Below are 27,689 nucleotides of genomic sequence, written 5' to 3'. Positions count from 1 at the left end.
CTCCCCCCGTGCTCTCCCTCCCCCCGTGCTCTCCCTCCCCCCGTGCTCTCCCTCCCCCCGTGCTCTCCCTCCCCCGTGGCTCCTCCTCCCCCCCGTGCTCTTCCCGCCCCCCGTGCTCTCCCCCCCTCCGTGCTCATCCCTCCCCCCGGGCTCTTCCCTCCCCCCGTGCTCTCCCTCCCCCGTGCTCTCCCTCCGCCCGTGCGCTCCCTCCCCCCGTGCTCTCCCTCCCCCCGTGCTCTCCGCATCCCCCCGGCGCTCTCCCTCCCCGCGCGCTCCCTCCCCCCCGCACGCTCCCTACCCCCCCGCGCTCATCCTCCCCGCCGCGCGTCCTCCCTCCCCGCGCTCTCCCTCCCCCCCCGCGCTCTCCCTCCCCCCCCGAGCTCCAATCCTTCCCCCCCCGCGCTCCTTCTCCTCCCCTCCCGCGCTCTCCCTCCCCCCGCGCTCGTCCCTCCCGCCCGCGCTCTCCTCCCCCCCGCGCTCCTCCTTCCCCCCCGCGCATCCTCCCTTCCCACCCCGCGCTCTCCCTCCCCCCCCCCGCGTCTCCTCCCCTCCCCCCCCCGCGCTCTCCCTCCCCCCCGCGCTCTCCCTCCCCCCCGCGCTCTCCCTCCCCCCCCGCGCTCTCCCTCCCCCCCCGCGCTCTCCCTCCCCCCCCGCGCTCTCCCTCCCCCCCGCGCTCTCCTCCCCCCCGCGCTCTCTCCCTCCTTCCCCCCGCGCTCTCTCCCTCCCCCCCCGCGCTTCAGCCCTCCCCCCGCGCTCATCCCTCCCCCCGCGCTCTCCCTCCCCCTCTCGCGCTCTCCCTCCCCCTCTCGCGCTCTCCCTCCCCCCCGCGCTCTCCCTCCCCCGCGCATTCCCTCCTCCTGTGCACATCCCTCCCCCCCCCGTGCTCTCCCTTCCCCCCCCCCCCCGGTGCTCTCCCTCCCCCCCCCCCGTGCTCTCCCTTTCCCCCCCCCGTGCTCTCCCTTTCCCCCCCCCCCCGTGCTCTCCCTTCCCCCCCCCCGTGCTCTCCCCCCCCCCCCCCCGTGCTCTCCCTTCCCCCCCCCCGTGCCTCTCCCTGTCCCCCCCCCCGTGCTCTCCCTTCCCCCCCCCCCGTGCTCTCCCCTTCCCCCCCCCCGTGCTCTCCCTTCCCCCCCCGTGCTCTCCCTTCCCCCCCCCGTGCTCTCCCTTCCCCCCCCCGTGCTCTCCCTCCCCCCCCCCGTGCTCTCCCTTCCCCCCCCGTGCTCTCTCCCTTCCCCCCCCCCGTGCTCTCCCTTCCCCCCCCCGTGCTCTCCCTTCCCCCCCCGTGCTCTCCCTTCCCCCCCGTGCTCTCCCTTCCCCCCCCCGTGCTCCCCTTCCCCCCCCGTGCTCTCCCTTCCCCCCCCGTGCTCTCCCTTCCCCCCCCCGTGCTCTCCCTTCCCCCCCGTGCTCTCCCTTCCCCCCCCGTGTTCTCCCTTCCCCCCCCCGCTGCTCTCCCTCTGTGCGGCCCCCCCCCGTGTCCTCTCCCTTCTCCCCCCCCCCGTGCTCTCGCCTTCTCTCTCCCCCCCCGTGCTCTATCCCTACTCATCCCCCCCCCCGTGCTCTCCCTTCTTCCCCCCCCCCCCGTGCTCTCCCTTCTCCCCCCCCGGCTCTCCCTCCCCCCCCGCGCTCTCACCTCCCCCCCCCCCCCCCGCCGCTTTGCCTTCCTCCTCTCTGCCCTTTGCCCGCCCTCAAGTCCCTGCCCCGCCCTCATCCCTGCCCCGCCCTCTCCCTGCCCCCGCCCTCTCCCTGCCCCGCCCCTCTCACCTGCCCCCGCCCCTCCCTGCCCCGCCCCCTCCCTGCCCCGCCCCCTCCCTGCCCCGCCCCTCCCTGCCCCGCCCCTCCCCTGCCCCGCCCCTCCCTGCCCCGCCCCTCCCTGCCCCGCCCCTCCCTGCCCCGCCCTCTCCCTGCCCCGCCCTCTCCCTGCCCCGCCCTCTCCCTGCCCCGCCCTCTCCCTGCCCCGCCCTCTCCCTGCCCCGCCCTCTCCCTGCCCCGCCCTCTCCCTGCCCCGCCCTCCTCCCTGCCCCGCCCTCTCCTGCCCCGCCCTCTCCCTGCCCCGCCTCTCCCTGCCCGCCTCTCCCTGCCCGCCTCTCCCTGCCCCGCCCTCTCCTGCCCGCCCCTCCCCTGCCCCGCCCCCTCCCTGCCCCGCCCCCTCCCTGCCCCGCCCCCTCCCTGCCCCGCCCCCTCCCTGCCCCGCCCCCTCCCTGCCCCGCCGCCTCCCTGCCCCGCCCTCTCCCCGATCACTCTCTTCTCTCCCCCCTCCCTGCCCCGCCGCCTCCCTGCCCCCCCCCCCCCCCGATCACTCTCTTCTCTCCCCCCTCCCCGCTCTCTCCCCGTCTCTCTCAGGACCAGAGGGAGGTAATCTGTTTATCTACCACCTGCCCCAAGAGTTTGGAGATCAGGACCTGCTCCAGATGTTTATGCCTTTCGGAAATGTCGTTTCTGCCAAGGTTTTCATTGACAAACAGACGAACTTGAGCAAATGTTTTGGTGGGTATGTTGCCTGGTGTGGGTGTAATGAATATCAACCTGTTGTGATACGTACAAAATGATGAGGCTGCTGTTGGAGTGAGGGTATTGATACGCTGAACAGCCCTCTTCTCACTCACAGGGGGACAGTTTGTGAGACTGCAGTGCTCATTTCCCCTCTCATGGATGTCTCTCTATATTCAGTGCTCACGTTCACCCTGGCTCATTTACCCAAGGAGTGGATATTCACCAAAGCTGATTTGCCCAAGATCAGTGCCCAGCATCAGTATACTCCAGATTGCCAAAAAGCAGAATTGGAGAGTTTCCATTAGCGCAGGCTGACTGTCAATTTTTTTTCACTGTGTAGAGCCTAAGCCCATCTCCAGGTGTTGAGACAGTCCCAAAAGGCCCGAGCTCAGCTTCCCAGCCACTTCAAGAGCAACCTTTACTCCTTTTTATAAGTCACACATTTCAAAAGTCCCCTTGATGTGCTACTTTCCAGCTTTTTATCTGCTTTCCAGCATTTTGTCAAGGTGCAGATTACAACTACATTGTGCTGACGTTGTAAATGGTGGACAGGTTTTGGGAGTCGGGAGGTGAGTTGCGCTCTGCAGGATTCCTAGCGCCTGAGCCTACCTGGTAGCCACAGCATTTATATGGCTGATGCAGTTTAGTTTCTGGTCAATGTAACTCACAAGATATTGATGGTGGAGGATTTGGTGATGATGATAATGCCATTAAATGTCCCAGGTTAGTCTCTCTTTCACCTTGATTGGTCACTATTTTCCCTAGATTTAGTTAATTGAATTTAATTCTCAGCGAGCAAGTTAGAATTTTAACTCTGGTATCTGGATCATTAGCTCACTCAAGATTGCTGGTCAATTAACATGGAGCGGTCGGGTGGCACTTGAGTGACTATCCATGTGGGGTTTGGACATTCTCCCTGTGTCTGTGTGGGTCTCACCCCCCACAACCAAAAAGATGTGCAGAGTTGGTGGATTGGCAGTGCTAAATTGCCCCTGAATAAAAAAAATGGACAAAGAAAATCATGACATCTTTCAGTGGAATCAACGTAGGTTTGAGAAAGCGTTTGACAAATCAGTGAGCCTTTTGAAATTGTAACCAGACTAGATGAGAGAAAATCATTGGATGTCTTTTATTGAAAAATCATTCAATGAGTTGCCACGTAAAAGATTGTAGAATTTACAGTGCAGAAGGCGGCCAATCGAGTCAGTCCAGCTCTTGGGAAGAGCACCCTACCCAAGCCCACACCTCCACCCTATCTCCATAACCCAGTAGCCCCACCCAACACTAAGGGCAATATTGGACACTAAGGGCAATTTATCATGGCCAAGCCACCCAAACTGCACATCTTTGGACTGTGGGAGGAAACCGGAGCACCCGGAGGAAACCCACACAGACACTGGGAGTACGTGCAGACTCCACAAGCCGGGAGTCGAACCTGGGACCCTGGAGCTGTGAAGCAAACATTCTAACCACAGTGTTACCGTGCTGCCCCAAATGAAGAAGAAAATTTCAGATTCACAGGAGGTTATCTGAATTGAGAAATAGTTACTGCACAGAAAGCAGGAGGAATGAACATAACATTTTGAGATTGACAGGTGATAACCAGTGCGGTACTACAAGGGTCAGTACTTGAGCCTCACCTAATTATCTATATCGGCTCCTAATATAAATGGACAAAATGTCATGTGTGCAAGTTAACATTCAAAGTTAGGTCGGAAAATAAGCTGCAATTAGACCACAAAAGAGTCACGAGTCATTAAGGCACAGAAGGAAGTCATTCAGCTAACCAGTTCTCTGTAGAGCCTCCAGTCAGTCCCACTCTCCTACTCATAAGAACTAGGAGCAGGAGTAGGCCATCTGGCCCCTCGAGCCTGCTCCACCATTCAATGAGATCATGGCTGATCTTTTGTGGACTCAGCTCCACTTTCCGGCCCGAGCACCACAACCCTTAATCCCTTTATTCTTCAAAAAGCTATCTCTATCTTAAAAACATCTAATGAAGGAGCCTCAACTGCTTCACTGGGCAAGGAATTCCATAGATTCACAACCCTTTGGGTGAAGAAGTTCCTCCTAAACTCAGTCCTAAATCTACTTACCCTTATTTTGAGGCTGTGCCCCCTAGTTCTGCTTTCACCCGCCAGTGGAAACAACCACCCCACATTTATCCTATCTATTCCCTTCATAATTTTATATGTTTCTATAAGATCCCCCCCCCATATCCTTCTAAATTCCAACGAGTACAGTCCCAGTCTACTCAACCTCTCCTCTTAATCCAACCCCTTCATCCCTGGGATTAACCTAGTGAATCTCCTCTGCACACCCTCCAGCGCCAGTATGTCCTTTCTCAGGTAAGGAGACCAAAACTGAACACAATACTCCAGGTGTGGCCTCACTAACACCTTATACAATTGCAGCATAACCTCCCTAGTCTTAAACTCCATCCCTCTAGCAATGAAGGACAAAATTCCATTTGCTTTCTTAATCACCTGTTGCACCTGTAAACCAACTTTCTGTGACTCAAGCACTAGCACACCCAGGTCTCTCTGCACAGCAGCATGTTTCAATATTTTATAATTTAAATAATAATCCCTTTTGCTGTTATTCCTACCAAAATGGATAACCTCACATTTGTCAACATTGTATTCCATCTGCCAGACCCTTGCCCATTTACTGAACCTATCCAAATCCCTTTGCAGACTTCCGGTATCCTCTGCACTTTTGCTTTACCACTCATCTTAGTGTTGTCTGCAAACTTGGACACATTGCCCTTGGTCCCCAACTCCAAGTCATCTATGTAAATTGTGAACAATTGTGGGCCCAACACGGATCCCTGAGGGACACCACTAGCTACTGATTGCCAACCACAGAAACACCCATTAATCCCCACTTGTTGCTTTCTATTAATTAACCAATCCTCTATCCATGCTACTACTTTACCCTTAATGCCATGCATCTTTATTTTATGCAGCAACCTTTTGTGTGGCACCTTGTCAAAGGCTTTCTGGAAATCCAGATATACTCCTGCTCTCTCTCTGTAACCCACACCTTTAGTTCCCATTCAGTTTCATTTTTAAATCATGGATATCTCCACTTCCACCCCTCTCTTGAACAGAGAGTTCCAGGTCGTAACCACTCACTGTGCCAAAAAAATCCTTCATCACATTCCCCCCTGCCTCCTGTGCAAAATATTAAATATGTCTCCGAGTTCTGATACTGTCAGCGAAAGGGAAGAGTTTTTCCTCATCTACATAATCCAAACCTGTTATAATGTGTCGTCACCTTCAGAGATCGGTGCACTGAACCCCTGGGTCCCTCTGTTCCTGGACACTTTTAGAATTGTGCCCTTCAGTCCATATTGTCTCTCCCTATCCCTCCTGCCAAAATGCATCACCTCATACTTTTCAGTATTAAATTCCGTCTATCATTTGTCTGCCCATTCACATCTCAAATATTCCAGAATTCCGGTCTCCTTACCAAAGCAGCTATATACTTGCCTAGAAGGAGTGCAATGAAAATTCACCAGCCTATATCTGCAGGTGCCCTATGAGGGGGGATTGAGTGGACCAGGCCTTTATTGCCTGAAGCTGAGAAGAATGAGAGATGATCTGTTTAAAACAAAATTCTGAGTGCACTGGATGGTGTATTCGAGGTGGGTGCTGAGAAAATGTGGCCGGGGAATCTGGGCCTTGGAGTAACCGTCTCAAAGAAGGATTCGGCCATTTCGGACTGAGGTAAGACATTTCTTTCACTCCAGGGTTGTGAATCATCGGAATTCTGCACCCAATAAATGTTCAGTCATGTTGGAAAGGAAATTTGGATGACATGGCATAGTGGGCCTCACGGTAGCATGGTGGTTAGCATCAATGCTTCACAGCTCCAGGGTCCCAGGTTCGATTCCCGGCTGGGTCACTGTCTGTGTGGAGTCTGCACGTCCTCCCCGTGTGTGCGTGGGTTTCCTCCGGGTGCTCCGGTTTCCTCCCACAGTCCAAAGATGTGCGGGTTAGGTGGATTGGCCATGCTAAATTGCCCGTAGTGTAAGGTTAATGGGGGGATTGTTGGGTTACGGGTATACGGGTTACGTGGGTTTAAAGTAGGGTGATCATTGCTCGGCACAACATCGAGGGCCGAAGGGCCTGTTCTGTGCTGTACTGTTCTATGTTCTTTTTTTTTTTAAATTTAGATTACCCAATTATTTTTTCCAATTAAGGGGCAATTTAGCGTGGCCAATACACCTACTCTGCACATTTTTTGGGTTGTGGGGGCGAAACCCACGCAGACACGGGGAGAATGTGCAAACTCCACACGGACAGTGACCCAGAGCCGGGAATGGAACCTGGGACCTCAGCACCGTGAGGCGGTTGTGCTAACCACTAGGCCACCGTGCTGCCCCAACTGTTCTATGTTCTATGTTCTATGATAATCCAAGGATCTGGCAGTTGTGTGGAAAGGTTGACTTCAGATGGAGGATAAATCATACTGATTGTGAGGGAAGGGGCCGAATTGTCTATTCTTGCTCCTATTTCTTATATTCTTCTGACCTCAGGATGAGTTTGAGGTGGATCATCCACTCCACACCTCTGGCTGAAATTGCTTCATTTACATTTTTTGTAGAGATCTTTTGCATCATTGGGGATAGGGCTGTTTTTCAAGCCTCTGCTTAGTTGTCCACTACCAATCACAACTACATGTGGCAGCACTGCAGAACTTTGATCTGAGTGTTGGGCTCTTTGCTCTGTCAATCACATGCCGCTTTCACTGTCTTACATGCATGCAGTCCTGTGCTGTAGCAAATTGGTGTCTCATTTTTAGGTGTGCCTGGTGCAGCTCCAGGCACACTTACTGCTCAGACTTGCTATGGGTAGAGTGGGAGATGTGTTCGGCCATGAGGTTAGAGATTGTGCTTCAATACAATTTTCCTGCTGCTACAGCGCCTCATCAATGTCCCAGTTTTGACCTGCCCTACTATTATTTGTGGCTTGATGCTCAGTTTACTGCCTGAGGAAAAGCCAGTGGAGTCCAGCCATATTCCAGATTCCAAAAACAGACGAGCACCACAATACAGCACTGAGTAGCAATTGAGACAGCATTGCAGTGTCAGAGCGTCAATGTGGAGTGAGTGCTGCACTGTCGGAGAGGCAGTACTGAGGGAGTGCTGCAATGTCAGAAGGTCGGTAATGAGGGGGTGCAACACTGGAGCGTTGGTTCGGAGGGAGTGCAGCACTTTTGGAGGTCACCGCTGAGATAGAGCTGCACTGCTGAAGGGTCAGTACTGAGGGAGTGTTGCACTGTCAGAGGGTCAGTACTGAGGGAGTGCTGCACTGTCAGAGGGTCAGTACTGAGGGAGAGCTGCACTGTCAGAGGGTCAGTACTGAGGGAGTGTTGCACTGTCAGAGGGCCAGTACTGAGGGAGAGCTGCACTGTCAGAGGGTCAGTACTGAGGGAGTGCTGCACTGTTAGAGGGTCAGTACTGAGGGAGTGCTGCTCTGTCAGAGGGTCAGTACTGAGGGGGTGCTGCACTGTCAAAGGGTCAAAGAGCAAAAAACAGTGCAGCACAGGAACAGGCCCTTTTGCCCTCCAAGCTTGCGCCGATCATGATGCCTGTCTAAACTAAAACTTTCCTCACTTCTGGGGTCAGTATTCCCATCCTGTTCATGTGTTTGTCAAGATGCCTCTTAGGCGCTGTCGTACCTGCTTCCACCAGCTCCCCCGATAGAGCTTTCCAGGCACTCACCACCCTCTGTGTAAAGGAAATCTCCTCTAAACCTTGCCCTCTGCACACTAAACCTATGCCCCTAGTAATTGACTTTTGACTTTTCCACCCTTGGGAAAAGCGTCTGCTCTCCACCCTGTCCATGCCATTCATAATTTTATAAACCTCTATGAGGTTGCCCCTCAACCTCCGTCGCTCCAGTGAAAATAATGAGTTTCTTCAACCTCTCCTGATAGATAATACCCCCCAGACCAGGCAACGTCCTGGTAAACCTCTTCTGTGCCTTTTCTGTTAATGTGCAGGTTCAGTTGACAGTTAAGAAGGCAAATGCAATGTGAGCACTCATGTCAAGAGGGCTGGAATACAAGAGCAGGGATGTACTTCTGAGCCTGTATAAGGCTCTGGTCAGACCCCATTTGGAGTATTGTGAGCAATTTTGGGCCCCATATCTAAGGAAAGATGTGCTGGCCTTGGAAAGGGTCCAGAGGAGGTTCATAAGCATGATCCCTGGAATATTGTATGAGGAACGTTTGAGGACTCTGGGTCTGTACTTGTTGGAGTTTAGAAGGATGAGGGGGGATCTTATTGAAACGTACAACATACTGTGAGGCCTGGATAGGGTGTACGTGGAGGGGATGTTTCCACTTGTAGGAAAAACTAGAACCAGAGGACATCATCTCAGACTAAAGGGACTCTCCTTTAAAACAGAGATGAGGAGGAATTTTTTCAGCAAGAGGGTGGTGGATCTGTGGAACTCTGCCACAGAAGGCTGTGGAGGCCAATTCACTGAGTGTCTTTAAGACAGAGCTAGATAGGTTCTTGATCAATAAGGGGATCAGGGGTTATGGCGGAGCAGACTCGATGGGCCAAGTGGCCTAATTCTGTTCCTATGTCTTATGGTACCGTCAAAAGTTTGAGAACATGCACAAACAGACTCAAAAACAGCTTCTTCCCGGCTGTTACCATACTCCTAAATGACCCTCTTATGGACTGACCTCGTTAACACTACACCTCTGTATGCTTCACCCAATGCCGGTGTTTATGTAGTTACATGGTGTACCTTGTGTTGCCCTATTTTGTATTTTCTTTTCTCTTCATGTACGTAATGATCTGTTGAGCTGCTCGAAGAAGAATACTTTTCATTGTACCTCGGTACACGTGACAATAATTAAATCCAAAGCCTCCACATCATTCTGGTAGTGTGGCGACTAGAATTGTATGCAGTATTTCCAAGTGTGGTCGAACTAAGGTTCTATACAGCTGCAGCATAACTTGCCAATTTTTATACTCAATGCCCTGACTGATGAAGACACGCATGCCATATGTGTTGCCATTTTCAGTGATCTGTGGACCTGTACATCCAGATCTTTCTGCCTGTCAATACTCATAGAAGAAGTCATAGAAGGTACAGTGCAGAAGGAGGCCATTCAGCCCATCGAGTCTGCACCGATCCTCGAAAAGAGCACCGCCTCCACCCTATCCCCGTGACCCAGTAACACCACCGAATATTTTGGGTACTAAGGGGTAATTTACAATGGCCAATCCACCTAATCTGCATATATTTGGACTGTGGAGCACCCGGAGGAAACCTATGCAGACAGAGGGAGAGCGTGCAGACTGGGCACAAGCAGTGACCCAAGCCGGGAATCGAACCTGGGACCCTCGTGCTGTGAAGCAACCTTGCTAAACACTGTGCTGCCGTGCTGATGAGAGGGGGAGGGGAGAGAGAGAGAGGGAGATAGAGCAGTGGAGGGAGAGGGAGCAGTGGAGGGAGAGGGAGCGGTGGAGGGAGAGGGAGAGGTGGAGGGAGAGGGAGCAGTGGCGGGAGAGGGAGCAGTGGCGGGAGAGGGAGCAGTGGAGGGAGAGGGAGCAGTGGAGGGAGAGGGAGCAGTGGAGGGAGAGGGAGCAGTGGAGGGAGAGGGAGCAGTGGAGGGAGAGGGAGCAGTGGAGGGAGGCAGCAGTGGAGGGAGAGGGAGCAGTGGAGGGAGAGGGAGCAGTGGAGGGAGAGGGAGCAGTGGAGGGAGATGGAGCGGTGGAGGGAGATGGAGCGGTGGAGGGAGATGGAGCGGTGGAGGGAGATGGAGCGGTGGAGGGAGATGGAGCGGTGGAGGGAGATGGGGCGGTGGAGGGAGATGGAGCGGTGGAGGGAGATGGAGCGGTGGAGGGAGATGGAGCGGTGGAGGGAGATGGAGCGGTGGAGGGAGATGGAGCGGTGGAGGGAGATGGAGCGGTGGAGGGAGATGGAGCGGTGGAGGGAGATGGAGCGGTGGAGGGAGATGGAGCGGTGGAGGGAGATGGAGCGGTGGAGGGAGATGGAGCGGTGGAGGGAGATGGAGCGGTGGAGGGAGATGGAGCGGTGGAGGGAGATGGAGCGGTGGAGGGAGATGGAGCGGTGGAGGGAGATGGAGCGGTGGAGGGAGATGGAGCGGTGGAGGGAGATGGAGCGGTGGAGGGAGATGGAGCGGTGGAGGGAGATGGAGCGGTGGAGGGAGATGGAGCGGTGGAGGGAGATGGAGCGGTGGAGGGAGATGGAGCGGTGGAGGGAGATGGAGCGGTGGAGGGAGATGGAGCGGTGGAGGGAGATGGAGCGGTGGAGGGAGATGGAGCGGTGGAGGGAGATGGAGCGGTGGAGGGAGATGGAGCGGTGGAGGGAGATGGAGCGGTGGAGGGAGATGGAGCGGTGGAGGGAGATGGAGCGGTGGAGGGAGAGGGAGCGGTGGAGGGAGAGGGAGCGGTGGAGGGAGAGGGAGAGGGAGCGGTGGAGGGAGAGGGAGCGGTGGAGGGAGAGGGAGCAGTGGAGGGAGAAGGAGCAGTGGAGGGAGAGGGAGAAGGAGCAGTGGAGGGAGAGGGAGATAGAGCAGTGGAGGGAGAGGGAGATAGAGCAGTGGAGGGAGAGGGAGATAGAGCAGTGGAGGGAGAGGGAGATAGAGCAGCGGAGGGAGAGGGAGATAGAGCAGCGGAGGGAGAGGGAGATAGAGCAGCGGAGGGAGAGGGAGATAGAGCAGCGGAGGGAGAGGGAGATAGAGCAGCGGAGGGAGAGGGAGATAGAGCAGTGGAGGGAGAGGGAGATAGAGCAGTGGAGGGAGAGGGAGATAGAGCAGCGGAGGGAGAGGGAGATAGAGCAGCGGAGGGAGAGGGAGATAGAGCAGCGGAGGGAGAGGGAGATAGAGCAGTGGAGGTAGAGCAGCGGAGGGAGAGGGAGAGATGGCAATACCAATGAGGATACTGTCAAGGCCCCAACAATTTCCTCAGTATTCTGGGGTAGATCCTATTAGGCCCTGGGGACGTATCTCCCTTAATGTTTTTCAAGACGCCCAACATCACCACCTTTTTGATCTCATTGTGACCCAGACTATCTACACCCCCTTCCCCAGACTCACCATCCACCAAGTCCTCTTTGGTGAATACTGATGCAAAGTACTCATTCAGTACCTCACCCATTTCCTCTGGCTCCACGCATGGATTCCCTCCTCTGTCTGTGGCTGAGCCGACCCTATCCTGGCTGCCCTCTTGCTCATTATAAAATGCCTTAGAATTCTCCTTAATCCTCTTTGCCAAGGACTTTTCATGACCCTTTTTACCCCCCCTGAGTCCTTGGATTGGATTTGTTTATTGTCACGTGTAACAATGAAAAGTATTGTTCTGCGTGCAGCTCAGACAGATAATTCTGTACATGAAGAGAAAATGCATGATGGGGCAAACATAAAATACACAATGTAAGTCCATAGGCATCGGGTGTAGTACTAGTTGGTAGAGAAGATGTGTGAAGAGATCAGGGCAGTGCATAAGAGGGTCGTTTACGAGACTGGTAACAGTGGGGAAGAAGCTGTTATTGAATCTGTTAGTGCGTGTTCTCAGACTTTTGTATCTCCTGCCTGACGGAGGAAGTTGGAAGAGCGAGTAAAGCGGATGGGAGGGGTCTTTGATTATACTGCCCACTTTCCCAAGGCAGCAGGAGGTGTCGACAGAGTCAGTGGATGGGAGCGGGTTCATGTGATGGACTGGGCAGTGTTCACAACTCTGTATAGTTTCTTGCGGTCTTGGGCCGAGCAGTTGCCATGCCGAGGTTGTGATGCAGCCAGATAGGATGATTTCTGTGGTTCATCTGTAAAAGTTGGTAAGAATTAATGTGGACATGCCGAATTTCCTTAGTTTCCTGAGGAAGTATAGGCGCTGTTGTGCTTTCTTGGTAACAGCGTCGATGTGGGTGGAACAGGATAGATTGGTGATGTGCACACCTAGGAATTTGAAGCTGTTAACCATCTCCACCTCGGCCCGTTGATGCAGACAGGGGTGTGTACAATACTTTGCTTCTTGAAGTCAATGGCCAACTCTTTAGTTTTGCAGACATTGAGGGAGAGATTGTTGTCGCTGCACCACTCCGAGGTTCTCTATCTTCTTCCTATTTTCTGACTCATTGTTGTTCGAGATCCGACTCACGACGGCCGTGCTGTCAGCAAGCATGTATTTGTCAAATTTTGCCACACAGTCGTGTGTGTGTGTGTGTAGGGAGCATAGTAGGGGCTAAGTACACAGCCTTGCGGGGCCCCGGTATTGAGGACGATCGTGGAGGAGTTTTTGTTCATTCTTGCTGATTGTGATCAGAAAGTCTTCAAACCAGTTGCAGAGTGAGGAACCAAGTCCTAGCTTTTGGAGCTTTGATATGAGCTTGGCTGGGATTATGGTGTTGAAGGTGGAGCTGTAGTCAATAAACAGGAGTCTGATATAGGACTCCTTAGAACATAGAACATTACAGCGCAGTACAGGCCCTTCGGCCCTCGATGTTGCGCCGACCTGTGAAACCACTCTAAAGCCCATCTACACTATTGCCTTATCATCCATATGTTTATCCAATGACCATTTGAATGCCCTTAGTGTTGGCGAGTCCACTACTGTTGCAGGCAGGGCATTCCACGCCCTTACTATTCTCTGAGTAAAGAACCTACCTCTGACATCTGTCCTATATCTATCTCCCCTCAATTTAAAGCTATGTTCCCTCGTGCTAGACATCACCATCCGAGGAAAAAGGCTCTCACTGTCCACCCTATCTAATCCTCTGATCATCTTGTATGCCTCAATTAAGTCACCTCTTAGCCTTCTTCTCTCTAACGAAAACAGCCTCAAGTCCCTCAGCCTTCCCTCATAAGATCTTCTCTCCATACCAGGCAACATCCTGGTAAATCTCCTCTGCACCCTTTCCAATGCTTCCACATCCTTCCTATAATGCTTCCACATCCTTCCTACAATGTGGCGACCAGAATTGCACGCAATACTCCAAATGCGGCCGTACTAGAGTTTTGTACAGTTGCAACATGACCTCATGGTTCCAAAACTCAATCCCTCTACCAATGAAAGCTAACACACCGTACATCTTCTTAACAAACCTCTCAACCTGGGTGGCAACTTTCAGGGATCTATGTACATGGACACCGAGATCTCTCTGCTCATCCACACTACCAAGAATCTTACCATTAGCCCAGTGGCTGGTTTAGCACACTGGGCTAAATCGCTGGCTTTTAAAACAGGCCAGCAGCATGGTTCAATTCCCGTACCAGCCTCCCCAAACAGGCGCCGGAATGTGGCGACTAGGGGCTTTTCACAGTAACTTCATTGAAGCCTACTGACGATAAGCGATTTTCATTACTCTGTCTTCCTGTTGTTCCTTCCAAAATAAATCACCTCACATTTTTCTGCATTAAACTCCATTTGCCGCCTCTCAGCCCAGCTCTGCAGCTTATCTATGTCCCTCTGTAACTTGTAACATCCTTCCGCACTGTCCACAACTCCACCGACTTTAGTGTCATCTGCAAATTTACTCACCCATCCTTCTACGCCCTCCTCCAGGTCATTTATAAACATGACAAACAGCAGTGGCCCCAAAACAGATCCTTGTGGTACACCACTTGTAACTGGACTCCAGGCTGAACATTTCCCATCAACCACCACCCTTTGTCTTCTTCCAGCTAGCCAATTTCTGATCCAAACTGCTAAATCACCCTGAATCCCATGCCTCTGTATTTTCTGCAATAGCCTACCGTGGGGAACCTTATCAAACACTTTACTGAAATCCATATACACCACATCAACTGCTTTACCCTCATCCACCTGTTTGGTCACCTTCTCAAAGAACTCAATAAGGTTTGTGAGGCATGACCTACCCTTCACAAAACCGTGTTGACTATCCCTAATCAAATTATTCCTTTCTAGATGATTATAAATCCTATCTCTTATAAACCTTTCCAAGGCTTTGCCCACAACAGAAGTAAGGCTCACTGGTCTATAGTTACCGGGGTTGTCTCTACTCCCCTTCTTGAACAAGGGGACAACATTTGCTATCCTCCAGTCTTCTGGCACTATTCCTGTAGACAATGATGACATAAAGATCAAAGCCAAAGGCTCAGCAATCTCCTCCCTAGCTTCCCAGAGAACCCTAGGATAAATCCAATCCGGCCCTGGGGACTTATCTATTTTCACACTTTCCAGAACTGCTAACACCTCCTCATTATGAACCTCAAGCCCTTCTAGTCTAGTAGCCTGTATCTCAGTCTTCTCCTCGACAACATTGTCTTTTTCCTGTGTGAATACTGATGAAAAATATTCATTTAGCACCTCTCCTATCTCCTTGTTGTCGAGATGCTCCAGGGATGAGTATAGGGCCAGGGAGATGGCGTCTGCTGTGGACCAGTTGCGGCGGTATGCAAATTGCAGCGGATCTAGGCATTCTGGGAGTATGGAGTTGATGTGCCTCATGACCAATCTCTCGAAGCACTTCATTGCAATTGATGTCAAGGCCACCGGACGATAGTCACTGAGGCACGTTGCCTGGTTCTTCTTTGGCACCAGAATGATGGTGGACTTATTGAAGCGGGTGGGGACCTCGGAAGGAAGTAGGGAGAGGTTGAAAATGTCCGCGAACACATCTGCCAGCTGGAAGAATGCACAGCTGCACAGGATCTGAGTGCATGACCCGGGACCCTGTCCGGACTCGTCACCTTCCGAGGGTTTACTTTCATGAAGGATGATGGGTATGGGAGAGTCCGGGGCTGCTGGAGAAGTCACCAGCAGTTTGATGGTTTCCTGCTCAAACCGAGCATAAAATGCATTGCGTTCATCGGGGAGGGGTGCGCTGCTGCCAGAGATTCTACTCTGCTTCGCTTTGTAGCCCGTTATGTTGTTTAGGCCTTGTCACAACCGGCAAGAGTCTGTAACGTTAGTCTGTGACTGTAACTTGGTCCGATATTGTTTCTTGGTATCCCTGATGACTTTACGGAGGTCGTACCTGGATTGCTTGTATAGGTCAGGGTCGCCTGACTTGGAAGCCTCAGACCTAGCCTTCCGTAGGGAGTCAATCTCCCGATTAGGCCATGGTTTCCTGTTGCGGAACGTACCTACTGCTTTCTTTGACACACAGTCGTCTACACGTTTGCTGATAAAGTCTGTGACGGTGGTGGCATATGCGTTTAGGTTGGTCGCTGAGTTCTTAAATATGGACCATCGTGTTGTTGCACCTAGTGGGACACGAGATGTGTTTGTGGAATTTTGACAGTACACTCTTGGGGTTGGCCTTGTTGAAGTCCCCAGCCACGATGAACAAGGCCTCCGGGTGTTCTGTTTCGTTGTTGTTTATGACTGTGTACCGTTCGTCCAGCGTCTTCACTTCTGCTTGGAGTGGGATGTAGACCGCTGTGATAATGGCTGAAGTCAACTCGCGTGGACAGCAGTACGGGCGGCACTTCATGGGCAAGTGTTCCAGGTCTGGGGAGCAGCTTACTTAAGTTCCTTCCTACTCTCTTTATATTCTTCAAGGGCTTCATCTGTTCTCAGCCTTCTCGACCTTACCAATGCTTCATTTTTGTTTTGACTAGGCTCACAATATCCCTTGTTATCCAAGGTTCCCAAACTTGCCATACTTATCCTTCATTCTCACAGGAACATGCCAGTCCTGAATTCCTATCAACTGAAGTTTGAAAGAATCCTACATGTCAGAATTTAAATTCTTCTGTTCCTGCCTAATATTGTCGTAATTAGCCTTCCCCCAATTTAGCACCTTCACCCAAGGACCACTCTTATCCTTATCCGCAAGTAGCTTAAAGCCTATGGAATTATGGTCACTGTTCCCGAAATCCTCTCCAATTGAAACTTTGACCACCTGGCCGGGCTTGTTCTCCAATAGCAGGTTTCGTATGGCCCCATCCCTAGTTTGACTATTTGAATACTGTTTCAAGAAGCCCTCCTGGACGCGCCTTGCAAATTCTGCCCCATCCAAGACTCTAGCACTAAGTGAGTCCCAATCGATACAGGGGAAGTTAAAATCACCCACCACATCAATCCAATTGTTTTTACATCTTTCCAAAATCTGCCTACATATCTGCTCCTCTATCTCCCCCTGGCTGTTGGGAGACCTGCAGTAAACCCCAAACATTGTGATTGCCCTCCCTTTTCCTGAGCTCTACCCATATTGCCTCACTGCATGAGCCCTCTGAAGTGTCCTCACGTAGTACAGCTGTAATCATAGAAACCCTACAGTGCAGAAGGAGGCCATTCGGCCCATCGAGTCTGTAGTGGCCCCTTTGAAACCGCACCCTACTTGAGCCCAAACCTCTACCAGCACGGTAGCATTGTGGATAGCACAATCGCTTCACAGCTCCAGGGTCCCAGGTTCGATTCCGGCTTGGATCACTGTCTGTGCGGAGTCTGCACATCCTCCCTGTGTGTGCGTGGGTTTTCTCCGGGTGCTCCGGTTTCCTCCCACAGTCCAAAGATGTGCAGGTTAGGTGGATTGGCCATGATAAATTGCCCTTCGTGTCCAAAATTGCCTTTAGTGTTGGGTGGGGTTACTGGGTTATGGGGATAGGGTGGAGATAGGGTTGACTTTGGGTAGGGTGCTCTTTCCAAGAACCAGTGCAGATATGATGGGCCGAATGGCTTCCTTCTGCACTGTAAATTCTATCTATTACCCCTGTAACCCAGTGACCCTACCTAGTCTTTTGGACACGACAGGGAAATTTATCATGGCCAAACCACCTAACCTGCACATCTTTGGACTGTGGGAAGAAACCGGAGCACCCGGAAGAAACCCACACAGACACGGAGAGAAAGTGCAAACTCCACACAGACAGTCACCTGAGGTTGGACGTGAACCTGGGTCCCTGGAGCCATGAGGCAGCTGTGCTAGCCACCGTGCCACATTAGTTTAAACCCATCTGAACCATATTAGGGAACCTGCCAGCTAAGATATTGGTGCCCCTCCAGTTCAGATGTAACCCGTCCTTCTTGTGCAGGCCCCTGAAATATGCCCCAATGATCAACAAAACTGACAAGGGGTCACGATTTCAAGGTGAGAGGGGAAAAGTTTAGGGGAGATGTGCGTGGAAAGTTTTTTACGCAGAGGGTGGTGGGTGCCTGGAACGCTTTACCAGCAGAGGTGGTAGAGGCGGGCACGATAGCATCATTTAAGAGGCATCTAGACCGGTATATGAACGGGTGGGGAACAGAGGGAAGTAGACCTTGGAAAATAGGAGACAGGTTTAGATAAAGGATCTGGATCGGCGCAGGCTGGGAGGGCCGAAGGGCCTGTTCCTGTGCTGTAATTTTCTTTGTTCTTTGTCCTTCACCAGTCTTGAGCCACATGTTCACCTGCACTATATTCCTGTTCCTAGCCTCGCAAACACGTTGCAAGACCTTGCTACTCTTTCCACATATATCATTCGTGCCACTGTGGACAATGAACTCTGTCTGATTTCCCTTCCGTTTTAGGATGCTTTGTACCCGCTCAGAGACATCCAGGACCCTTGCACCAGGGAGACAAACTACCATCCTGGAGTCCCTTTCACGGCCACAGAAGCGCCTATCTGTGCCCCTGACTATTGAATCCCCAATCACTATTGCTTTGCTGCGATTTGTACCCCCCTGTCTGTGCAGCAGGGCTAATTGTGGTGCCTTCGCTCTGGCTGCTGCTGTGCCCTAATGGACCTTCCTCCTCATAAGTATCCAAAACGGCATACTTGTTAGATAGAGGGACAGCCATAGGGGACCCCTGCACTGTCTGCCTACCCCATCTGGCAGTCACCTATCTATCTTTCTGTACCTTGGGTGTGACCACATCTCTGTAGCTATTATCTGTAACAATTTCAGCTGATTGTATACTCCTTAGTGCTTCCATCTGCTGCTCTAATCGATCTATGCATTCGGTGAGCTTCTGCAACTGAATGCACTTCCCACAGATGTAATCCTCAGGGACACTCTGTGTCCATGATGCCCCACATCATGCAGATGTCGCACACAACCCCGCCAATTGATATATCTCTCCCTCTGTTGGTTGTCAGACTAAAAACTAAATACTAGTTAGGCCCTTAATAAAAATTTACTGCTGCTGTGTGTCTCCTGGTTAGTACAGGTTGGTATAAAATATTAAATTTAGCTTGCTGCCCTCAAGTAAGTGTGAGAAAAAAAACCTCTTGCTTTACAAATGTAACTCAGAATCTACTCTGTGAGCCTTCCCAGACTGCACAATGGATTTCTCCCGCTCAGCTCCCAATGTGAAGCACTTGCTTGCCTCATCTGCTACTCACCAATCAACTCTCAGATATTCTACTTAACCAGTGATGCAACTCCCTTCACCCCTTTTACATCCCCTTCTATCCTGCCTAAAGCATCTAAATCCTTGAACTTTTAGCTGCGAATCCTGTTCTTCTCTCAATCAAATCTCTATAATAGCAATAACAACAACATCGTCCCAACTACTAATTCAAGCCTTTAAGTTCATCTGCCTTACCTGTTATAGTTCTCGCATTTAAACAAATGCACTTCAGACCACCAGTCCTGCTGTGTTCAGCAACACCTCCCCGTCTGCTCTTACTCTTAGTCTTACTCTGCGGAGTCTGTACGTTATCCCCATGTCTGCATATGTTTCCTCTGGGTGCTCCGGCTCCGGTTTCCTTTCACAGCCCAAAGATGTGCAGGTTTGGTGGATTGGCCATGCAAAATGCCCTTAGTGTCCAAAAAACGGCTAGGTGGTGTTACGGGGATAGGGTGGCGAGATGTGGGCTTAAGTAAGGTGCTATTTCAAAAGGGCTGGTGCAGACCCAATGGGCCGAATGGCCTCCTGCACTGTAAATTCTATGATTCTATGGCCTTGTTCCCCCTCAGTTATTTCACTTGACGACTGCTCTGGTACCCACCCCCTTCCACACTATTTTAAACCCTCCCAAGTGACTCTGGCAAACCTCCCAGCCAGGATATTGGTGCCCCTCCAGTTTTGATGCAGCCCATCCTTCTTGTACAGATCCCAGCTGCCCCAGAAGAGATCCCAATGATCCAGATATCTGAACCCTCCCTCTTACACCGTTTAGCCAGATGTTTAGCTGTACTAGTTTTCTATTTATACCCTCACTGACACATGGAGGAATCCTGAGATTACAACCCTAGAGGTCCTGTTTTTTAAATTTACTACCTAACCCCCTGAACTCCCCTTGCAGGATCTGTTCACTTTTCCTGCCAATGCTGTCAGTACCAATATGTACCACGACCTCTGGCTGTTCACCTCTCCCTTCAGAATGCCTCCTGCCTGTTCAGAAACATTCTTGACACCAGGGCGGTAACATACTGTCCTGGAGTCTCTTTCATGTCCATAGAAGTGCCTATCCCTATGCCACTAACAATGGAGTCCCCTATAACAATTGTTCTTCTGCACTTTGACCCTGGTCTATGACACTTTCTGCACTTGAGTACTGATGAATGCTGCACTGTAAGAAGGTCAGTCCTGAGGGAGTGTTGCACTGTCAGAGGGTCAGTACTGAGTGAGTGCTGCACTGTCAGAGGGTCAGTACTGACACTGTAAGAAGGTCAGTATTGAGGGAGTGCTGCACTGTCAGAGGGTCAGTATTGAGGGAGTGCTGCACTGTCAGAGGGTCAGTACTGAGGGAGTGCTGCACTGTCAGAGGGTCAGTACTGACACTGTAAGAAGGTCAGTACTGAGGGAGTGCTGCACTGTCAGAGAGTCAGTACTGAGGGAGCGCTGCACTGCCAGAGGCTCAGTACTGAGGGAGTGCTGCACTGTCAGAGAGTCAGTACTGAGGGAGTGTTGCAGTGTGAGAGGATCAGCACTTTGGGAGTTCTGCACTGTCAGAGGGTCAGTACTTTGGGAGTTCTGCACTGTCAGAGGGTCAGTACTGAGGGAATGCTGCACTGTCAGAGGGTCAGTACTGAGGGAGTGCAACACTGTCGAAGCGTTGGTGTGGAGGGAATGTAGAAATTTTGTGGGTCATTTTATCATGGATTCTGTTAACGTGTTTATCTCTTCAGTCTCTGTAAACTCTATTAAACGTTAGGGCACTCTTCTCACCTATTAACCATCCATTAACGTCCTTCATAGGCAATGGATTCTCCCAGACTGTCGGGTCTAATTCCTACTATTTTGTTGGACACTTTAAAGGAAGTAAAGCTGCTGGAAATGTTCTGTAGTTCAGGCAGTCTCTGTGGAGAGAGTTAGAAAGTTTTGAGTTGGGTCCTTTTCTCAGAAAGGGAGTAGGGGCAGTCCTTCCCTAAACGGTCCAGATGAAAAGTTCCCTCTCCATGTCTGAATCTGCTTCACTTTAACGAGCACACTGCTGGCTACAATAGACAGTCTGAATGGCAGGCGTGTTTGTTTGAGCCTCTCCTGTTAACTCTGCTGCTGTGTTTTTGATTGCAGGGTTTGTAAGCTATGACAATCCAGTCTCCTCGCAGGCTGCCATTCAAGCAATGAATGGCTTTCAGATTGGCATGAAGCGCCTGAAAGTCCAACTCAAGCGATCGAAGAATGACAGCAAGCCATATTGAGCTTTAGTCAAAATAAACTTGAGTTAAACATGTTCACTGGTAAGTTGGGCGCAGCTGTGGAACCAATCGCGAGAGAGGGCGGTCGTCAACTCCATGAGTAACCCCAATGTGACTGGGGCCGTTCTCTGCACTCTCGGTCTTTGTGTGTGTGTGCGTGTGTGCGTGCGTTTCACTTCTGTTTTTATTGACAACATTAACAGTACTATTTTCTGTTGTGAACTTTAAAGTTTTATATATACAAAGATGTACTGATGCTCAGTACAAGGGTAGTCTAAAGGTATTTTTCTTCACTGAAATTTTAGCTGCCGTATCATTTTTAATTTGGCGTTTGCTGTGTACTGACAGCCAGTTGTGTTACTGGAGAGAATCACTATTGTTCAGTGGTATCTGCCAAAGTTATTACTGTGCAGCCACCCTATTGAGGACTGAAGGATGTTCTATCTCAGTTGTTACGTCATATTTGTCATATCCTAAAACACTGTACCATTGAAGTATTAATGGAGATGATGAAGGAATGGAGTAGCCATAAAGAACTGGTCAATATTGACCATTTTAGTTACAGAATGTAGTGCCAACAATGCCACCTCTCACTCCTCCTCTCCTCTCTTTCAACTCTTCCTCTTTTTTTCTCTGCTTTGCCATCCTCCATCCTTTCATTTTCCTCATCTCCCCTTTCCCCTGCATCCCCCCTCCCCTGCGTGTGTGTCCTCTCCCCTGCGTGTGTGTCCCCCTCCCCTGCGTGTGTGTCCCCCTCCCCTGCGTGTGTGTCCCCCTCCCCTGCGTGTGTGTCCCCCTCCCCTGCGTGTGTGTCCCCCTCCCCTGCGTGTGTGTCCCCCTCCCCTGCGTGTGTGTCCCCCTCCCCTGCGTGTGTGTCCCCCTCCCCTGCGTGTGTGTCCCCCTCCCCTGCGTGTGTGTCCCCCTCCCCTGCGTGTGTGTCCCCCTCCCCTGCGTGTGTGTCCCCCTCCCCTGCGTGTGTGTCCCCCTCCCCTGCGTGTGTGTCCCCCTCCCCTGCGTGTGTGTCCCCCTCCCCTGCGTGTGTGTCCCCCCTCCCCTGCGTGTGTGTCCCCCTCCCCTGCGTGTGTGTCCCCCTCCCCTGCGTGTGTGTCCCCCTCCCCTGCGTGTGTGTCCCCCTCCCCTGCGTGTGTGTCCCCCTCCCCTGCGTGTGTGTCCCCCTCCCCTGCGTGTGTGTCCCCCTCCCCTGCGTGTGTCCCCCTCCCCTGCGTGTGTCCCCCTCCCCTGCGTGTGTCGCCCCCTCCCCTGCGTGTGTCGCCCCCTCCCCTGCGTGTGTCGCCCCCTCCCCTGCGTGTGTCGCCCCCTCCCCTGCGTGTGTCGCCCCCTCCCCTGCGTGTGTCGCCCCCTCCCCCCCCTGTGTGCGTGTGTCCCTCCCTTGCCCACCTCTCACCTGCCCTACACCCCTTCTCCCACTCCTCTCGCTGTCTCATCTCCCTACCTCCCCTCCTCTCCCCCTCTCCGCTTCTCCCCCTCTCCGCTTCTCCCTCCTAAACACTCCTTTTCCCTGCTCCCCTCCCTTCTCACCTCATCTTCGTGCTCTTGGCCATACCGCAGTATATAAGACACTCCATCAGTCCTCAAAGGATCCAGCACGGCCATCATGCTTGCACTTCCTCTCTCTAACTCCAAAGAAACCTGGTGCTGTGCATATACCGTGTCTGACTTGCAAATCAACTTTCAGATATTGGGAGAGTCACATCAACCTCCTCTAGAATTTTATTCTCTCCAGTTGTTTTTCTTTGGAACTGATGGGGTTTTTAAAATCAACATGACAAAATGTTTTATTGTTTTCACACATTGAACTTAAAAATCCCCCAGGGATTTAATGAAAATTTGTTTTAAAAATGCACAAAACGAGATTGGGATGAATGTATAATTACAGTTCTACCTTTTCTATTTTTATAGAGGTTTTTTACTGCTCCCAAGTGTTGGAGATTATTTATTATCTGAGATATTTTACTGGGGAATCAGTGTTATGTAGGTGATTGGTTTACGTGGCTGTTATATGCAATGTTTGAGGTGGAACTACTGATACAGGGTCCCTCTGACGCTCTTTGATCCAAATACTTGAAACTTATTGTGTTTTTAAATAGCTGTTTGGAGAGAAGCGAAAAGTTTAATTTTAAAGGAAATGGCGAAGCTCAATCAAACCACGATGTGTGTTAAATGCCAGAGTATGATCTCCCATTGTAAAGTTTGGCTTTTCTCTTAATATTGTTTGCACACCTGACCCTGAGTGTGGATCTGACTCAGGATTAATCCATGTTACACGGGCTGTCGAGTAAATGTTGCTGGTGAGGGCTACGACATGAACAGGACAAGGGAGCCACGACCCAAAAGCAAGTAGCCAACATCTAAATTACGCCCTTGGGAAAACAGCAGAGATTGATTCTGTACCTTTCCACCTGCTCTGCCAGACTGAATTCAGTGCAAGTGGGGAGTTGCTGCTCCCTCCCTTTCTGCCCCAGCACCTGCCCCCGAGGTCAATGTACTGAATCACTATGATTGGCTCCATTAGTGATTGAAGACCTGATCTCCTAAAGTGTCGTGGATACGAATCGCAGTTTGTACTGGGAAGCTTGGGCTGTGCATGAGATAACTGGTCATTGTGCAGAACTCCGAACATTAATGGGTAGAAACCACCTTCTTCCCACGCCAAAGATCTGCGCAAATGAGCCACGCGAACACATAAAGGGAGTGTTGCACTGTCAGAGGGTCAGTACTAAGTTAGTGCTGCACTGTCAGAGTGTCAGTACTGAGGGAGTGCTGCACTGTCACAGGGTCAGTACTGAGGGAGTGCTGCACTGTCAGAGGGTCAGTACTGAGGGAGTGCTGCACTGTCAGAGGGTCAGTACTGAGAGAGTGCTGCACTGTCAGAGGGTCAGTACTGAGGGAGTGCTGCACTGTCAGAGGGTCAGTATTGAGGGAGTGCTGCACTGTCAGAGGGTTAGTATTGAGGGAGTGCTGCACTGTCAGGGTCAGCACTGAGGGAGTGCTGCACTGCCATGGAGTCAGTACTGAGGGAGTGCTGCATTGTCAGAGGATCAGTACTCGGAGTGCAGCACTGCCATGGGGTCAGTACTAAGTTAGTGCTGCACTGTCAGAGGGTCAGTACTGAGGGAGTGCTGCACTGCCATGGGGTCAATACTGAGGGAGAGCTGCACTGTCAGAGGTCAATACTCGGAGTGCTGCACTGTCAGAGGGTCAGTACTCGGAGAGCTGCACTGCCATTGGGTCAGTACTAAGTTAATGCTGCACTGTCAGAGGGTCAGTACTGAGGGAGTGCTGCACTGCCAAGGATCAGTACTGAGGGAGTGCTGCAGTCAGAGGATCTGTACTGAGGGAGTGCTGCAGTCAGAGGGTCAGTACTGAGGGAGTGCTGCACTGTCAGAGGGTCAGTCCTGAGGGAGTGCTGCACTGTCAAGGATCAGTACTGAGGGAGTGCTGCACTGCCAAGGATCAGTACTGAGGGAGTGCTGCAGTCAGAGGGTCAGTACTGAGGGAGTGCTGCACTGCCAAGGATCAGTACTAAGGGAGTGCTGCAGTCAGAGGATCTGTACTTAGGGAGTGCTGCACTGTCAGAGGGTCAGTACTGAGGGAGTGCTGCGCTGTGAGGGTCAGTACTGAGGGAGTGCTGCACTGTCAGAGGGTCAGTACTGAGGGAGTGCTGCACTGTCAGAGGGTCAGTACTGAGGGAGGTGCCATTTTTCAAACCTGATGTTAAACTGGTGCACTATCTGCCCACTGGGGTAGATGTAAAAGATTTGTGACGCTGTTGGCAGAAGAGGGACCCCCTCTGGCTACTGCTGTTTGTGGGACCACTTAAGTGCAAATTGCCAGCCGAATTTGCTGTGTTACAGTAACTCACTGTTGAGGGGCTTTAGATGTTCTGAGTTGGTAAAAGGCACTAAACTGTTTCCTCCTTTTAAATGAGCTGCCCTGACCTGCACCCTTATGTTTGGAGTGATTAATGGCCAGTGCTTTATGGAATGTTGGCGCAGCTTTACTTCCACGCCATTGTTCCTGCACCATTCTGGCCTCATGGTTTGTAGCTGGGAACATTTTTTCAACACAGCTTTACCTTTACAAATCTTTTCAGTGGATTTTCCTCACCCTGAGTATGTGTGCCCATCTTTCCCCACTTTGTGTCTCTGCCTGTTTACTTACTGACATTCTCCCTTTTACAACGAATATTTCCTTTATTCTGACTGGCAAACTGCAAATAAAAGGACATAGGGTGAGGGCCCCTGCCCCTTCCTCATCTTCCAATCCCTGACCCCTTTGGGTGGCTTAGGGTTGTCTTGTGTTCTAATTGTGTGTGTATGTGTGTGTGTATGTGTGTGTATGTGTGTGTGTGTGAATGAATTACATTTGTTTAGCATGTGCTGTTTCTGTCCCCATTGTTCAAATTATGCATTGGCCCCCATGCACTGTATCATTGTGTTTTGTTTTTAATTTTAATTTTATTTTATTTCTTCCTTTTTTTATGGCTTTGTGTAACTTGGTCCTTCTCCCTTTCTGGTTTTGTTTTTTTTCTAGATATCTTCGTGCCCGTTTGTTCATCGTCTGCCTAGCATGTTGCTGTGACGTCCAAGTTCATCGTCCCCTCGTTGTCTCTCAGCTTCTCTGATGCTTGACCTCTACTGACCTTTGACTTTGTTTTGGTCTTATTAAATTTGATATATTTCAGAAACCTTTTGTTCACCTCTTTCCTGCCCACCCCCTACCCCACCCCACTCAATGCTGCTGGGGCAGGCTGCATTCAACAAGCTTACAAAAGATTGTTACATTTAAATCTTCTTTAAGAGTCTATTTTTCTAGAATTTCTTAACTAAATTGCAGCATTTTGAAACTTGTTTCTACTCCTTTTTGCGAAGCGCCCTTTCTAGCACGAGCAGAAGGCTTTATATCTCAAGCAGCCAATTGATAAAAATGCAGAAAATGATTTGTGTGTGATTTTGTTTCCGTTTTTTTTAGTGTGCAGTGTGTTTAGAACAGTGTAGAGTGTTTGTCACATTTTGCTCCAAGGAAATTAAGCTGAGATGCGTCTTCTCCAGATTTTTCTCCAGTTCTACATTATCCTATCCCCCTTTTCACATTCCAAACCTTTCTCAATCCTCAAGCTGGCTTCTCCTCCCCACTCCCTTCATCCCTCTCTCTGAATCCTTCCCTTTCCTGCCTGCGATGGCGTGCACTCTCCGACCACTCGCTCCCCCTCTCCCTCGCACGCTCTGCCCCCATGCTCGCGTGCGCACTCCCCCTGCTCGCACGTGTACTCCCTCCCCGCTCACGAGCATTCTCCTCCTCCCCGCTCACGAGCATTCTCCTCCTCCCCGCTCACGAGCATTCTCCTCCTCCCCGCTCACGAGCATTCTCCTCCTCCCCGCTCACGAGCATTCTCCTCCTCCCCGCTCACGAGCATTCTCCTCCTCCCCGCTCACGCGCATTCTCCCTCCTGCTCACACGCGCTATCCCTCCCCCCTGCTCCCATTTGTTATCCCTCCCCGGCTCCCATGTGTGTTCTCTTGCCCCGCTCGGGCATGTTCACCCTCCCCCTGCTTGCTGGCGTTCTCCCTCCCCCGCTCAAGTGCATTCTTCCCCCCCCCCCGACCCGCTGACGCGCATTTTCCCTCCCCAGCTTGCGCACTCTTTCCCTCCTGCTCCCACCCACTCTTCCTCCATCCCCTGCTCGTGCATGTTCACCCCCGGTTGCGTGCGATCTCCCTCCCCCACTCAAGTGAGTTCTCACTCTTTCCCCCCCCCCCCCCCCCGCTCACTTGTACTCTCCCTCCCCTCGCTAGCGCGTGCTCTCTCTTCCCCTTCCCCTGCTCGCACACTCTCTCTCCCTCCCCCCGCTTGTGCGCTCTCTCTCTCTCACATTCCCTGCTCATTCTCTTCCCCACCCCTTCTACCCTTCCCCTTTTCCCCCTCACTGATACTGGAGTGACATCAATAACTATGAGCTTGAATAGCTTCTTTCAAAGTGGAGGCCATTTCCCATCGGGTTTATTTTTGGAAACTTTGGTTTTCTGTCTTTAGCAGTAAGTGTTTGAAGAAACAAAACAAAAATGGGAAGTGTGTAGTTTAATGTTGTCGAGTTTGGTGTGAATATACCTTGCATGTACTGTATCTCTGCTGAAATCCTCAGCAAAATGTGATGTGACTTGTTGTTAACTCAATTCAGTGCCAAGTGTTATTTGCATGTTACAGCCTTTTCCACTTTGTACAGCTTTCCTGTCTTTCTGACTTCAAATTTACTGTTTGATAAAGTGCAAAATATTGAGTTGGAGGTTTAAATAAAGTATATTTTTGAACTGTGGTGTGGCAAATATCATACACAGAGCAGGTGGGTCCTGTTGAACAATTCCCCCTCCATCTGCTTTAACCCAGCATTGACAGACTGTGATGTTAAAGCTGCTCCCAGCAAACCCACACACTCCTGTTGGTGGGCAGTGTGCAGTGAGCTCCTTTTTTCTGTTTACATATATCTATAAATGGTTGATTCTCCTTGGGGTTAGACGTCAGATGACTTGGTGTTTGGTGGGATGTGTTATTATTTGAAGATGGATGGGAGGGAGAGATGACGAGAGCTGAGGGTTGGTTACAGTTTGAAGTGAATCACTGCTGGGATCCTGGGGAAGCGCAGTGCTGGGGTGTTGGT

At 51.6% G+C, this 27,689-nt stretch overlaps 1 protein-coding gene across 7 annotated transcripts in view; it reads left to right on the top strand.

Moving 5' to 3' along the window:
- Window positions 1-27,339, top strand: part of celf1 (cugbp, Elav-like family member 1) — a 215,979-nt gene extending 188,640 nt beyond the window's left edge. For 5 of the 7 annotated variants that reach the window (XM_038807236.1, XM_038807237.1, XM_038807238.1 and 2 more), the window contains 3 exons: window positions 2,338-2,481; window positions 20,889-21,055; window positions 25,568-27,339. In XM_038807236.1, the coding sequence (XP_038663164.1) occupies window positions 2,338-2,481; window positions 20,889-21,016 (272 nt within the window). In that variant the 3' untranslated portion in view covers window positions 21,017-21,055; window positions 25,568-27,339. Of the gene's footprint in view, window positions 1-2,337; window positions 2,482-20,888; window positions 21,278-25,567 lie in introns of those variants that run through there. The other 2 variants (XM_038807234.1, XM_038807233.1) reach the window with 2 other exon arrangements.
- Window positions 27,340-27,689: the final 350 nt, after the last annotated feature.

This window comes from Scyliorhinus canicula, chromosome 9, assembly GCF_902713615.1.
Source record: "Scyliorhinus canicula chromosome 9, sScyCan1.1, whole genome shotgun sequence".
NCBI lineage: Eukaryota > Metazoa > Chordata > Chondrichthyes > Carcharhiniformes > Scyliorhinidae > Scyliorhinus > Scyliorhinus canicula.
This window is presented reverse-complemented; position numbering and strand designations above follow the sequence as displayed.